At 40.7% G+C, this 15989-nt stretch overlaps 1 protein-coding gene across 1 annotated transcript in view; it reads right to left on the reverse strand.

The window, feature by feature from the left end:
- ADAMTS3 (ADAM metallopeptidase with thrombospondin type 1 motif 3) overlaps nt 1-15989 on the reverse strand; it is a 132416-nt gene that overhangs the window by 25220 nt on the left and 91207 nt on the right. Inside the window, exons 11-16 of the mRNA XM_063310748.1 lie at nt 14194-14339; nt 12787-12962; nt 10965-11098; nt 9902-10025; nt 5574-5654; nt 3011-3174 (exon numbers count right to left, since the gene is read on the reverse strand). Of these exons, the coding sequence (XP_063166818.1) occupies nt 3011-3174; nt 5574-5654; nt 9902-10025; nt 10965-11098; nt 12787-12962; nt 14194-14339 (825 nt within the window). The remainder of the gene's footprint in view (nt 1-3010; nt 3175-5573; nt 5655-9901; nt 10026-10964; nt 11099-12786; nt 12963-14193; nt 14340-15989) is intronic.

The raw sequence follows: 15989 nt of genomic DNA on the forward strand, positions 1-15989 counted from the left end.
GCTAGGGATGGGAAGGACACCTTTTGATATTGAAGGGAGTGGAGTGTTAGAGGGAGGGCCCAGCTCATTCTGTTTGGCTTCTATTCTTTCTCCTCCCCAATACCCAGGCCACTACCATAATCAGGGTTAATTTTCACCACAGATGATCATTGCCAACCTATGCAGCCAAGGACGAAGACAAACACAAACACTGCCTAGGTTTCAGCCACTGAACAACTCCAGTGTGAAGCTGAACTGCCCAGAATCTAACTCTACATGGAGGTCTTTGCAGGGAAGAGGTAAATTGCAAAATAGAATGGCTCAGGTGCAAAACAGCCTTGGGTGAAAATTTCTACTGCTTGTTACCACCTGGGATGCTCCTGTGCTGGCCTCTTCAGACCATACAATAAGATGTAGTGTGTAGGTAGTGCAGTTGGTGTCAACAAACTGCACCTGTGCCTTTACATAGAGGCCCTGCTCTCTATGACCATGAAACCAGTTGCGATTTAGCTGCTCAGACAGCTAGCAATCCATCGTGTGGCTCATGATTATGCTGACCTTACCTACTATGGTCATCTAGCTTGTGCTGGTTAATGACCACAATAAAGTTATTTGTTTATGGACATCTAGCACTTTGGCATGAAGCAGTAACTATCTGTGCCTGGTCCTGCATTGTAGGAAGGACTTAGACCTAGAGAAACAGACATCCCCTTGGTCTTACCCTATCCCCACCAGTGCATAATGGAGAGATGAGACTCATGTATCCCTCCTCAGTTAAACCAAATCTCAAGTGAAGTCCCTCTATCAGTTTGGTAACATGCATCAAGTCTAACACTTTCCACTATTCTGCCACTTTGACATGATGGCAGCTTCTTTCTCAGGTAGTTGTCAGTGCAGGTTGCTTAGTGCTATCAGGGATGGGAAGGACACCTGGATGATGTCTATGCAGAAGCTTAAGCATCTCTCTAGCTGAAGACATTTGATGTCCTTATCCCTGTTGACCTGAGAGTGGTTGGTCCTCTACTATGCTGACCTGGGCTTGAAGTCTGCCTGCTTTGGCAGTAGTGCATCATCTGCAGATGCATCAGGTTTACCATTTCCATAATCTGTCATGGACTTGGACTCGGGAGATGGTAGCTTCTACTACTACTGTCCTTTATCTTCAGCCACTGGGCTACTAAGCAAGGTTGTTGATTGTCCGAAGCTTCATTACTAGCTCTTCCTCATTAGGATTGGGCCCTTCTTCTCCCACCACAATAGCAACTGGTAGCACCCAGTGGGAAATGAGTAAAATCAAACCTCCTTACAGGAATTGCCCTTTCCAGTTCTTCCTCAGACTGGGCTACCTCTCCCAGACATGATTTGAGGGAAGTATAGTTTTGATCATATACCTGTCCAGCCCTAAACCGGTGAAAAAAGGGCCCTTAAAAACAAAACTAAGCAAGCAGAATCTTATTTGCAGGGAGTATTTGTTACAAGGTAATTTTAAACTCTCAAGGAATTCATCTGAAAAGCAAGCGTGTGGGAGAGGTGGATACATTCTTCCTTTTCTCTTTTCCTTTAACTACAGGTGGTCCTCAGTTAACAATCACTCATTCAGCAACCATTTGAACTTACAGTGGTGCTGAATGAATGGTACTTACAACTGGTCCTCCAAGTTCTGGCTGTTGCAGCGTGACCTTGGTCATGTGATTGCAATCCAGGCACTTGACAAATGGCCTGCATTCTGATCATTGCAGCATCCTGTGGTCACCTGATCGTAATTTGCGACCTTCCCTGCCAACTGCCCACAAGCAAAGTCAGTGGGGGAGCCGGCAGGAAGTCAGACATCATGGTCATGTGAGATCCTTGCTTAACAACCCACAGTGATTCACTTAGCAACAGTAACTGGGACTGCTGGAATTGCCATCACTAAGCAGTGACATTGCGCTTCATGACTGCATCACTTAGCGATGGAAATTTCTGTCCCAGTTACTGTTGTTAAGTGATACCTGTAATCCACCAGCCCACTACACTGCTTCAGAAGTGAAACTCAACTTACTATCAGGCAGTTTGACTTTTTTCCTCCCATCATTATTGCTGCAGGGTTCCATTCAGCAGATTTAGGGAGATAAATGCAATGGGATTAGAAAAATTCTGGCAGCTGCACAATTTCCCACTTAGAATCAATATATTCTTGAGAACGTTAGGATGGAAAATTTCTGATTTTATTTCTGACAGTCTTCCTACGATCTGCGTATGGTCACTGATAACAAGGAGCTTTCAGCTGTCTGTTTACACAACAGGCTCCAAAACCTTTATTGGTCTGAGAATCAACTATCATGTAAACATACTGTTAAAGTAAAATGGGATTAGGGCTTTAGGGATTGCTTTGAAGATTAGCAGTTAGTCAGACTTCACCAGCTCCAGTAGCAGCGTGAGAAACTTCAGCTTTACATCCCGACAGCCATAATTCCCTTGCAGCAATTTCCTCTATAGCTCTTTCCAACCACAGTCCAATCCAGAATGGCTCCCTCCCTGTGTTGCCATTTGCCCCTTTAAATGTCTCTTGCTTTGCTCCAGAGCTTCACTCCAATTACTCCATTCAGCCCAGAAGTAGGGATACAATTGATCTTTCCTGTCCTGGCTCATATAGAAAAACTCAGAAGGTAACACTTCAAGTGAAAGCTGAAAGACAACACTCTAATTATATCTGCTGAAACCCCATGGAACACTCAGCATGGCTCCACTTAAGCACCGAAAACCAGTGTTCCAAGGGTCCAAATGCTTTTGCATAACCCTAGGGGCCACCAGATAGGGCTTCAACTAGAAACACAATGAAGTCCATATCTGTTGGAAGAGCCTTATTTCCCATTAAGGGAAGAGAGACATGAAGTAGCTCAGTATGTTCCATTGCGAATTGATGGTAGCAGTGATGGTTTTGTCTATCTCCACCAGGACTTCTTTGGAACTGGGTCATTTGGGGCAGAAATGTACTCTCGATTAATCCCACAGGGAAAGGTAAAGAAGCAGCAAATGTAGCATGACTTACCAGAACAAGAATGGCATCATGCAGTGGCCCATCTGTCTGAAGGGTTTCTACATCATCTTCTGTGTGGTATTCCCATTCTAAGCCAAAGTCAATGAAGGAACGAGAGCTGGATCTTTCTCCTTTGCCATTTAGAATATAGTGGCCAGTTGCCTGGTTCTTAATGGCTAAAAGGAACAAAGGCAGTAAGTGGTCAACCCTTCACAGGCAAGATGGCAATGCTTTTTTCTTCAGAGGTAAGACAAAATGTTCAGCCTTCATTTTATAGCTTCTCAGTACCAAGAAAATCCTTTGTTTTTTGGAGAATCCAGAACTTCTCAACCATCTCAACTTTTCTTTTCATGCCACATTTTTTTGAGGGGAGGGGTTTAAAACAAAAGCTTCCCAAAACATTTGTTAGTGGATAGATTATAAATCTAACAAAGTAAATAGTTAAATCAGTAATCCATCACTCAACGGTGTTCCTGGTGTAGATGAAAATATGGAAGTGAACATGGTTCCTCACTAAGGAGATCCAGAGAAAAGCAAACAACATTGGGGAATTAGCATCATTTGAGACATTGAGCCACTTCATATTTTTCAACTTGATCATTCTGTGGTCGAAGTCAAAATGATGTGGCTTAGATTCCATTTTCTTCAAATTTACAGGTAGTAATTGCATACTGATAATTGGATTTATAAGATCATCTGAGAGTTGCCTCCCTAACCTTTTTCCTTCTTTTTACCGTAATTATAACCTAAAAAAAAAAGGTAAAGGTTTCCCCTGCACAGTTGTGTCTGACACTAGGGGGCAGTGCTCATCTCCATTTCTTAGCTGAAGAGCCAGTTCTGTCTAAAGACGCTTCCGCGGTCAGGTGGCCAGCATGCCAGTCACAGAATGCTGTTACCTTCCTGGTGAAGTGGTACCTGTTTGTCTACTCACATTTGCATGCTTTCAAATTGCTAGGTTGGCAAGAGCTGGGGCGAGTGCTGCGGCTCACTCCGTCACACGGCGCTTGAGTCTTGAACCCCTGAACTTGCGACCTTCTGATCGACAAGCCTGGCATCAGTGGGGTTCACACATCCCTAATTTGTTTAATCATGTCTAAACTCCATGGGCTGAGCTCATACATCACACTATAAGCCACGGTGTACGAACGGTTGAGTCATACAACACACTAAGCCAAAACCAAGCAAATCAGATTGTGATATAATATGATGTTTGAATCTAGCCATGCAAAAATACTCGCATGTATGAGTGGTTAAAAGGATGGAAAAAAGAAAAGGTATTTGGTGAGTGTCTGTTTCAAGAAAGGAAAAAAGAGCATAGACTTTATGAGCTGGTTTAAAAACTGCAATGCAAAACTGACAAACGAAATGTAGACCAAACAACCCATTTCTATTGGGAGTGGAGTTCGGGGAGATATCAGAAACAAACTAAGGAATATGATTTGGAAGGGGGCAATAGCAGTGCATACAAATCCCAGTGATCAGTTAAGACTTTTCCACTTGAAGATATTCTACAGGTTTTTAAAAGCTGATGCTTACAAGCATTTATAGAGCATTTCATTCCAGCAATTTCATAGGAACCGTTATGGTGGGCCAGGAGGTGGGCCATTATATCACTGTGCACTACAGATGGAACTGCAGAATTGTGAGACGGAGGGAGTCCATGTTTGGTGTAACTCACTTCGTGGCTTCATAGCTGAGGTGACATTTGAACTGGATGCTTCCGGTCTCACAGCTCACGTTATGCAGCCTTATGCATTGTTTCTTTTACAGCAATTCCCAGTGTACTTGTTCAGTGTTTATTATGTGTGCTTAAAATTGCATTTGAAGGCTTCAGTCCTATAATGGACCTTAACCTACTTGGCATGGAATATCTCCTTTCCTTTTCCAAACTATAATGCTCTTTACATGAGGCCAACATTATAGATTAGCCAAAGGTATGCATACTGAACCCCTAATATCTAGCTGGTCCTACTCTTCTGACTTTTCCAAGTTCTGAAAGGCCACTGTCCTCATGCCCATTTGAATAAGTCTGTATCTCCTTCAGACCTCTTCACTCAATGTGGAGAGAGGTAAAGGCAAGGATGAATGGGGCTCAGAGTTATAGGAGGTATGTACAGCTCTATCCTCTGTAAAATATAGGCCTTCTCAGTCAGCAACATTGGATTTGTGACAGACCAGACTGCATCAATTCAAGTTCTCTGAGAAGTTTTTCTAAACAAGTTTGCCTTACACACACACAACTTTCCTTGACTATCAGTTTTAAATGCACACATGAAATCATGTTATGGAGATATGAGTCTGGCCTGTCTCTATAAGACCCATAGAAACCAGCTGAGACTGATTTTCTTGTAATCGCAAGACAGATGCACCACAGCAATTAACTGAAGTGAATGCAATGGTGGAAGATGTACTTGAAAAGACAATATACATTGAAATATACACTGAGTTCATATGAACCTTTGGAGACATGCCTTCAACTACCCATAAGCAACAATGTCCACAGCTTCTAAAATGAGAAGACTTTGGCATCAGCATTATTGGCATGATGACCAAGACTATGCAAAGAAGCACTTACCAAGAATGTGAGGGGAAGCCTCATCTTCTTGGACAGCCACATGTCTAGCACCCGCTGGGATGTCAAACATCTTAAGGTACCCTTTGGCATGTGCAGCAAGGTATTTGGAGAGAGAAGAAGAAAGGAGGAGGAGGAGGAGGAGGAGGAGGAGGAGGAGGAGGAAGAAGGAAAAAAAACATTGCTAGCATTAGTTAGCTACAAGTGGAGGTAGGTCCCATTGAAGAAAGGGTGCATCCATAGGCCTATGAACATTAAATGAAAGAGAGACCTGCAGCTGTGAGGAGTAGGCTGCCTTGCATTTCCCACCTCTTCATGGAGAGGGAAAAGACAAGCCAGGGTCACTGCAAGACACTTACTTGGTTATGTTCTCTAAAGATCATAACATTTAGATCATTTAGACAAAGGATTTATGCTTCCTATATTGCGTACAAAAACAACCCCATGGGGTTTTCTTTCAAAGCTCTTATTGTGATCATCTACCAGGGAGATCCTCAGTTTTGCAACATTAGCTGGATCTTTAAATATGCAACATAATAAATACCTATTTGAAAGATTGTCATCCCCAGTGCAATGCAGAGCAGCTGCCAAGGCCTGATCCTGAATCATGGTCTGGTTCACAGTGAAGGAACTAGGAGCAGAAGAAATGCACTTCTTCAAGTAGTCATCTATGAATTCACATAGAGGAGTTACACACCTGGGTACAGTCCCATTCAGAGTCCTCTGAAGCTTACCAAATTGTTGGTAAAAGCCCAATATGCCCCACACAACTAGGCATGACACCTACTAAACAGCTTCAGTTCAAAGGCTGTCATAGAGCATCTGAATGAATACAGTAGTTATGTTTCTGGAGATCAAGAAGGGTAGAAGAGTACGTTGTGTGACTTTATAAACGAATACTCAAAGAACTGGAGTTATAACTAAGTAACCAGTTCTTCATCACTGTGGTGTCTGTGATTCACACACACGGGTGAGTAGCAACTTCTTGCTCAGAGGAGGGTCTAGTTATCATAAGAGAGGTTGCATCTTTCTAGCACCAGAAAGCCAGTCTATAACGTTGAGGAAGATGGAGGGCTCAGCTCTTCATTCTTATGGAATGAGTACAGATCAGAATGGAAAATAGCTATTGGCCAGCTTATAGCAAAGCTGATTGCTACTATCCATTTGGAGAAACAATGGAATCGAGGTCAGAAAAACCACGCCTTTAGATGGGCCAGGAATAAATACTGGTCTCAAAGGAAAAAGGGCCATATGATCTGGATACAAAATGACAGTCAACCAAAGAATGAAGCAGTGTTTTCAAGGGTGCCGAGTGATTAGGAAAAAAGATAGGCAATACTGTATCATAATTCAAGTGGAGGGTCAAGATTATCTTTGGAAGGAAGGAAGATCTGGCCGAAGGATTACTTTGGAGGATCTCTTCAGTTCTCAGTTGTGATGAACCAAGTGTGATGAAGTCATGGCTATGAGAAAGGTACATTTCTGTAAGAGGATGTGATTTTGGTTGGTAGTCATGAGCTCAAAAGAGGGCTAACATTAATGTAACAAGAAGAGGGGAGAGGCTCCAGGCTAGGAGTGGTGGGAAAACCAGAGAACAGAGATGCACTAGGGCTTTCAAGAAGCCCTTTATCAGTGGATTAAAAAAGAATTTCCTTTGATGAAGGAAAGAAGTAATAGAGGCCACAAGTTATAGTTTTATTGAACGGAGCCAAGTGTGACTATTTCATGCAAGAAAAAGAGAGAGATTTGACAAACTTGATATTGCAGGGGATTGCTTGGCTGTTTTTAGATGAAATTCAGAAGTATTTCCATTTTGCTGCATAGGAAGCCCTTATGGAAAGCTTCCAATAAATCAAGGAAATCATAACTTGCTTTCAATTGTCCTGGAAGGATGGTGGAATCAAATTCTCCAAGGTGTAAGGAAGGAATCAATCTTGATCAACCAATCAAGATCTGGATTGAAGTGGAAGAACACAACGACAGCTGCAATGCATTTATGAAAAATACTGGGGCTTGGCAATCTACTGACTTTAAAAGTTCATCCAAGAACTTTGCAAATAAGAACAATTGCAACGTGCCTGCTTAGCAAACATCTGACAGTGCATATAATAACCCATCATCTGACCTTCACCAGGACAAAAAAGAGACAGTTGATGCCCATCCAAGGTGGGGAGATTATTCTCTTGTGATATAGGGCCTTTAAGGCCATAAGACTGGAGGCCAAACGCCTGCAAAAGGAGGAACTGGTATCTGGACAAACAGTTCTAAGGAGTTCTGAAGATGCCTCAAGAGAAGATGAAGAAAACGAGGACAAAATGGAGAACTTTGGTAGGGTCAAAGGACAATCAGCTCAAGGGCAAAAACGATAATGCTGTGGCAGTTGAAAACAAGCTGAAGGGGTTTGGTATGAGCTGCACCTTGTTGTATGGAATGCATGTGGGGCAGGGGTCCCCCCCCAACATTTCTGTAAGCTGTAGAAGATTGTGAATGGGGTTCTACACAGGTAGATAACCCATGTGTATGAATCACAGAAATCACAATGAAGAACTCTAATATGGAATTTTCTCTTGGGAGAAATTGCCATAGGAAGCATAAAGGATTTGTCTCTTTTGCAATTCCTGTAAGTGTTTGCCAGCAATGAGGAAGGAAGCAATGAGGAGGGATTAACAGCAGCTATGGATGCCCATCATCCTGCAATGGGACAAAACTTACCCAGGATATTTTTTGACTCTCTGGTTTCAGAAATAGACACATCACGGGCTCCTTTGGGCAAAGTAAATGCACCTCTTGTCTTCCCTTAAACAGAATGTCTTTTGTTAGTGATCAGGCCACCAAAGTCTTGAGTTTTCATTGACTATGTCTTTGTATGAGCTTTGTAGCTGATCAAATATATTATTTACACTCCAACATTATTTTAAGTATTTTTGTCCATATTGGAGCAATTCTTTTCAAAAACAGTCAATGAAAGTTAAGACTACGGAAAAAATCAGGTGGATACTTGCAGATTTCATTTTCCAGATACTTGAGTTCATTTTGGCATCTCTTGCTTAACTGTTTCCCTGTTGGAAGAAGTTAGACTTTTTTGAGGACTTTCCAAAGCCAAAAAATAAAATAAAAATAACTTAACGATGAAGATCAAACATCACAGGGAATAGATAGTTACAAGTCCCCAAAGTCTAATCCTCGGTCACCAACTATTAACAGAACATTTTTTCCATTAAAATTGTGTCTGTTTAGCTTGACTTGCGGATAATTTTACAACTATCATAAACCTAGAGAAATATGATCCAGAAGACTTCGTAAAATTTGCATCTACCTCTATACCATTTATATGACCAATTGAAAAGCTCAGTTCAAGTTTTGGCTTTCCATTGGTCCAACTCAAATGAAGTTGATTAAGCTTAATATAGGCTACAGTACTGATTGTCAGTATTGCCAGTTTGCAGGAATTCCCCAGCCAGAGCTGATGCCCACACATCTTAAAGTATGAAAAACATTGGCCTAGACCATTGTCAGTCACAGCTCACGGGATAACTTTGTGGGAAAAATAGGATGGGGGGAAGCACTATATACATTATCTTGAGCAGGTTGGAAATCTGCGAAACAAATAATATGAACATGGATCCATGTTGCCCACACAGACTGTGATATGTAGCCACAGTCTCTCTAACTCTTGCCTCCAAAACTAAAAAACAGAAATAGTGTTGATATTATAGCTTAAATTCAGCAGCAAATCAAGACTAAATGGAGTACATAATTTTTAAGGATAATCCATCAGAAACACTACTTATGGCTGGAAAAATACAAATGCTAACAACAATTTGACATACATTACCTTTAAATAAATCTCTGGTAGCTACCACATAAACATTTGTGTGAATTTACCCAATTATCTGACTGGCATAAAAAGGAACATTGTGGGAGTATTAAGCTATGTAACATTCAGTTGAACTTTTGACGTGTTCAACCTGCTTTGGTGGAAATAAACTCCTTGCAGCATCAGTAGATGCAATCCCAGAAATCATGATGGTTAGATAGATGTTCTTCCCTTCTCCTCCTTAAAAAAAGCAGAAGATTTTCATAAATTGTGCAGGACACGAAATTCTAAGAGCTGTGGTCATAGTCTAGGATTTCATGTCACTAATAAGCACACGGAGACCTAAGTGCTTCCTGTTGGCCTAACCCTAATCTATACTCCTTGCACAGAAAGTTCCCTGATAGAGGAGAAAGCTCAATATTCCAGTGGTATCCTAGGTCAAGCTTCTTCACTTTTGCTTTTTTCCCCCTTTTTAATCCTTCAAAATGCAACAGAGAAATGGGGTTATCCTTACCAGACTTCTTAGGGATTCTAGTGAAAGTCCCTTTCACTGTCCGGCAGTGCGAGTTATCTCCCCCACACACTCCGCACTTGTCTTCAGCTTTGTTGGACCCAATCTCTTTGTCGCACCCAACTTTCTGCCGAGAGAAGCATATCAGCAGAACTGAGGAAAGCAGGAAGGTGCTGTTGGAAATGTACCAACTCCAGATGAACGTCATTACATTAGCCTAAACACTAAGCCAGGAAGGTGCATAGCCAAGATTCATCTTTACTACTGCTGGGCTGAAAAATCCTTCTGCATTCTTATTCAATTTGATAGAAACAAGATTGCTGTCATTTTGCCCCCAAGGGGAAATACGCATGGTGAAATTTTCACCTCAGTTGGGTGGTGTCCTATCTTGCTTTATACATTTATCTCTCTATTGGTACATCACCTCAATGAAAACCCAGAGAAAGGAAATATGGAAAACTCCTCCTAGAGGTTTCTAAAAACCAGAGAACAGGGGCAGGCAGGGAACTTACAGTTTGATAGAGTAGAAAATAAGGTAGTAATGGTAGCAGTAGCATCTACTACTACCAAAACAAAGGAACTCACAACAAAACACTACTCAAATTCTAAAGGCCTTGGAGAACTAGGTAGAAGAGCAAAGCCTTCAGAGAACTGGAAAACATTACATGCCCTTTCCCCAACAAATGGCCATAGGATTGTAGGAAGTTCTCTTGCAACAGTCCATCTACTGGTCTAAATAGCTTCATACTTGGACACACAATGGTTCTTCATGATTCAGACTGAATTCTTCCCAGTTCCACCTGGAGTTACCAGAGGTAAAACTGAGCCTTTCTGCAAGCAGCCATTAATTAATTAATTCTGTTTCCTTTTTATTAATTCTATACCTTAATTCCACCTTTGTTGTGGCCATTTTGGCTTTTGTGAAATAAACTTTTTGCCCTTATTTTTCTGCATTCCTAAAATGTGCACCATAAGTGAATATTTTCTACATACATCTTAAGAATTTTTGTGAGCTTTCCTGGATCAAGCTAGAGCAGCCACAGCTTATAGAATGGCTATCACTTACCACACACTCTCCATGGACACAGATACTAAAGGGGTCCTTGTATGAACAGCGAGTCCCATCGTGGGTTAGTTGTTTCATATAAGCAATATCACCTGTCTCTTTGGACTGGCAGTAAAGTTGACATCTCTTGGTGGCTACAGAGGGCAGAAAAACAGTACTACTTTTATGAGTTTTAGACTGGGAACAATTTACAATTTTAGCATGAGATGTGGTGTTGGCTATCAGCTTGGCTGGTGTTTGAAGTAGTCAAGACAGGAAACCAAAACCATGGGTACTAACACTAACTTTATTGTAAAGTTACAATACCAGAATCTTGCAAGTCTGAAAACATTTCTCCCCTCTTTTACTTTTACTTTCCAGAGAACTAGGGAGGGTCCCTTCTGAGATGCTTTCTCCACCCCAATTCCTTCTATGGGCTGAGATATCTCTTGTCTGACCATAGTCCTGGCTGCAGCTCTTCTTCCTGTCTCCCAAGGTGGCTCCCATTACACCATTACATCTGGCTTCAAAAAAGGTTGGACCAATTCATGGAAGTACTGGGAACCAAAGACTATTAGCTTTGATGGCAGTGTGACTGCCTCTGAAGACCATCTACTAGGAGACTGGTGGTCTTCCTTGTGCAGTTGGCCAGCCACTGGGAGAACAGACTGCTGGACTGGATGGGCCAGGGGTCCAGTCCATCAGGGCACTGCTTGTGTTCTTATGTTCTTAAAAGCTCTATAATGGCCCCTCCTGCTGGCTATACTGGTTTGGTAAAATTAGTCAAGGGAGGTCACATGAGAAGGGCTGCAATGTGGGGAAGTTGTCAGGGTGGCGTAAGAACAAACCACAGAAGAGCAGTTCCCAGATAGCTTTTATTGAAAAAAAAATGGCCCTGATGTCCTATGAAATAAACCTACATGATCTCCAAGGTCCCTTCCAACACTGACATTTTATGAATCCAATGATTTCACCTCAAACAAATCAATAAACCCTAATCCCTAAACAAAATTAGGGCTCTAAATCTAAATCTAATTGTTTAGATTTTTTTCCTTCTTCCTTCCTTTCCTGTAGTGTAGGAAAGTCTCAAGAAAGGCTCAGAGATTCCCTTGAAGGATCTGTGAGTCCTGGAAAGGGCTAGAAATGTTCATGAAAGCAATAGCCAAAGAGCCCCCTTTTTGGGAGAGATGGGCAGTGATAGAAATTTGAAATATAAAATAAATAAATAAATAAATAAATTAGGTGGGTGGGGGAAATGAACACTAAGCATGCACCCAACACATATCTGTCTATCTACTCCCTTCTTCTTCCTTTCTTGAATATTCCTAACTTCATGGGAACCATGGGAACGGATTTTGAAACTGGGCATTTCATTATGCAAAAAAAGATAGTTCAGGTTTGTGTGAAATGTTGTCCTATTGAAATGATGTCAGAATTTTCAGCGAACAACCAAATTTATTTGCTAAAGCTACCATAGGCCTGGCGTGCTATGGTCCATGGGGTCACGAAGAGTCAGACACGACTTAACGACTGAACAACAACCACCATTGTTGAATATAAGACTTATTGAACTCAACTGGGTTTATCTTTATTAGAAACATTAAGAATTGTTTTGTAATGGTATTTACTTGGTTGTTGGATATTGTGCTAAACTTGGTTACTGCTACCACTCATGAAATAATTCAATTTAGAACTAGTTTTCTAATGTTTTGAAAAGGACAAGTTGTTGGGAAGAGGTCAATAATATTCCACTAAGTAACTTATACTACTTTCTCTGCCTCCTTTGTGACACTTAAACCATTCTTCCATAGAAGAACAGAATCAGGGAAAAGCCATTGCCTACCATCTGGATGCTCATATGGAAGCCAGTGGTGTTTACTGTTTTGATATTCGAAATGGGAGTTACGTTGTTGACACTGCTGGGCTCGGAAATCTTCATAAAGCTTTGGACATTCATCCATGTTGCACAGCTGATACTCAAAGTTGATACCGGCACAGTCTTGACCCCCATTAATAGGCCTTAGAGGGAAAAATTAGAAATAAAATAAGATTAATCAGGATTTAACTGTAGTTCCTACTCTCCTACATCAAAACACAAATATTATATTTGTAGTGAATGTGATTCCTATCAAACTGAGCTAGCAAGATCAATTAGAATTCAACAACATTTCAAGGGAGTTGAGAGTCTAATAATATAGTACTTAAACACCAGCTTCTTCCCATTGATTTGGGACTGGTTTTCCATCTTGATGGTTTTCCATCTTGATTAGTACCATAGCTACAGGAAGAATACTAAGTCAGTGGTTGTCAACCTCACTAGGTAGACTAGATCAAGAAATCAACTCCATATTAAGGCTAAAACTACTTTTATTGAGATTAGCTATAATAATAGAATCTTGCAAGTCTGATTGTTCTGGACTTCCTCCTCCCTCTTATAATTCAGTGAATTTGGAAGGCACCTGCCTGAACCACTTCCAAATCTTATTTCACTTCTCAGGATTTAAAAAAAAAAAACACGTTTCAGCCCCTTTTGCCTAGGTAACGGGTCTTGCATATTTCCATCAAGGTCATCAGTGGTCCCAAATTCAATTCTCAGCTTCCCCAATGTAAAGAATTAGGTAATTGGTGATGGAGTCTAAGACCCTGAGATTAGATAATACTGGATTAGATGGAGATTAGTACATGGCAATAAAAAAAGCTTACATGCATATCCAACCCAATGTCCTCCAGAGGTTTTGCAATACAACTCCTAGCATGGAGGTTTTCAAGTTGTAGAAAGCTCATCTACAGTTTTAAGCAAACCCTTGTAAGTGAACCAGATTCTTTATCTCTATGTTCATTTTCCACAAGTGGAGACCAAGTTCATTGGTAAGCTTCTATGTAATTGGCAGTGCTTGATCTTTTGAGATACTCCTATGCCCAGGGATGGACATTATTTTTCACTGCTGGTTCATGAACTTGGATACTTTTTTGTGGATGGGATAAGTCATACATATGGACAAACTCAGGATTTTCAATTTTCAGGCCTGGGGAAGGGATGGAGGCTTTCTTCATTTAAAGCCGATTTTAGAACTTAGACTAAATTTATACACACATGTGTCCCACCTGCAAAATGGGAAACATATGTAGTTCTGGGGCCTTAAGTTGGCCATTCCTGCTGCAGATCATATAAACAATCAAATAGCAGTCTATGTGCAATTTCAAAGATCCTGTGCATGCAAAAATGGCAGTAAATGCTGCGCCAATTTACATGGGATTGTTGCACTGTCTCGTTCTGAAGCGTACACCGGTTCCACAGGTCCTCGAGCAGGAGCCAAATTTTGTCCAAGCTCCCCAGCTGCCATCTTGTTTCAACTGGTTAGTGTTCTTCCACATGCAGTGACCTTTATAGCACCACTGAGAGAAGAAAGAATAACGAACGCTCCATTAAAAAGAAAATAAAACTTTTAGGGAGATCTTGCTCCATAATTGTACCTTCCCTGGGAGGTGACTACAGAGAAAAGCATTCTGGTCCCTCCTTTTTTCAACTTGGAAAATTTGAGGGTTTTTTTTTTAATCAAACTTTATTAAATTTTCAAAATATAGGTAAAAACTAAAGAGCATGAAACAAAAAATCTACAACCCCCCGCAAAGGTGTGAAAATATAAGAAGAATTACATAGAGGGTGACTTCTGACTTTCTACCACAAAGATATACAGAAACCAATATCAATCTCTTGCTCCAAATTAAACCATAGCAAACATTATTTATATAGGTCATTTCAATTTACAATAAAACATTCTCATCTAAAATAATTTTTTCTCCTTTTTAAGAATTCATACAACAACGCCTCCCAACCAAGTTTTTCCCCAAAAAGAACAAATAAGGAAATAGTGTCCCACCTCACTGTAATTTTACTCCTTTCTGCCTACTATTATTAACAAAAAATAGAATAAATAAAATAGAGAAAAATAACCTGTCTACATCTTAATCCTTATATATACAGTATATCTGATAACTTTGTTGATATCCCTTTAGCAAACATAAGAATAATATCCAAAAAAACCAGAGACATCCATCCAAATCCTTAAAAGACCATCCTGACAAAGTTACTTAACCATTATCCCACTTCAAAATAAACAAGAGCATTTACATATCTCCACATTATACTGAGAGCTTTCCCCTTAAACATGAAAATTTGAGAATTTGGTTTGCTGCTCCTGGAACATGTGGCAACTGATCTTCATTGAATATTTGATGGTAGATATAAAGATGCAGGTACAGATACTGTACATGGTGTGGGAACTGAAATTAAATCCTATGAGGAGTGCTGAAATAGACTGGCTAGCTTTGGCCTATAGAACAGAAAACTGAGGGGAGATATGATAGCTCCCCCATTGGGGGAGATGGGCGGTGATATAAATTTAAATAAATAAATAAATAAATAAATAGCTGTCTTCATATATCTACAAAGCTGTCATACAGAAGAGGGAGTAGACTTATTCTCTGCTGCCCTGGAGAGCAGGAACACTTGCAAAATAAATTCAGGTTAGATATTCAGAGAAAGTCCTTGTATCTTCTGAAATGCTTTAGCAGATCTTGCACTGTCCAGATGACCTCTACAATCCCTTCTAACTCTATGAATCCATGTCTTGACTCTGCTGACCAGTGGCTTGTGAAATTGTCTAAAGGACAGTTGACTGTCCCATCCAACCACTCCCTTGTGAGGATGAGACCTATTTGGAAATGGAACCCTATCAGTGATACCAGCATATAAAGGAACAATAAGGAACCACTTAGAACCCCCAATCTATCAAAGACATATTCAAAGGCCACTTCCTTGGAAAATATCCAACTCAAGGATACAACACAAGAAACAGCTATGACTAGAAAGAACATAAAATGATACTGGCCCAACTTAGGAAAAGGAATCAAATCATTTGAAGGACCTTTAGGCGAGATGTGGAGAAGAAAGGCAGTTGTCCCCTCTCTGTATAAGTATTTCATAAAGTATCATCACTTAATGTTGCTGAATTATTAGACAGTGGGATCCTTTCAAGGGACTTC

The sequence above is a fragment of the Candoia aspera genome, chromosome 8 (assembly GCF_035149785.1).
Source record: "Candoia aspera isolate rCanAsp1 chromosome 8, rCanAsp1.hap2, whole genome shotgun sequence".
NCBI lineage: Eukaryota > Metazoa > Chordata > Lepidosauria > Squamata > Boidae > Candoia > Candoia aspera.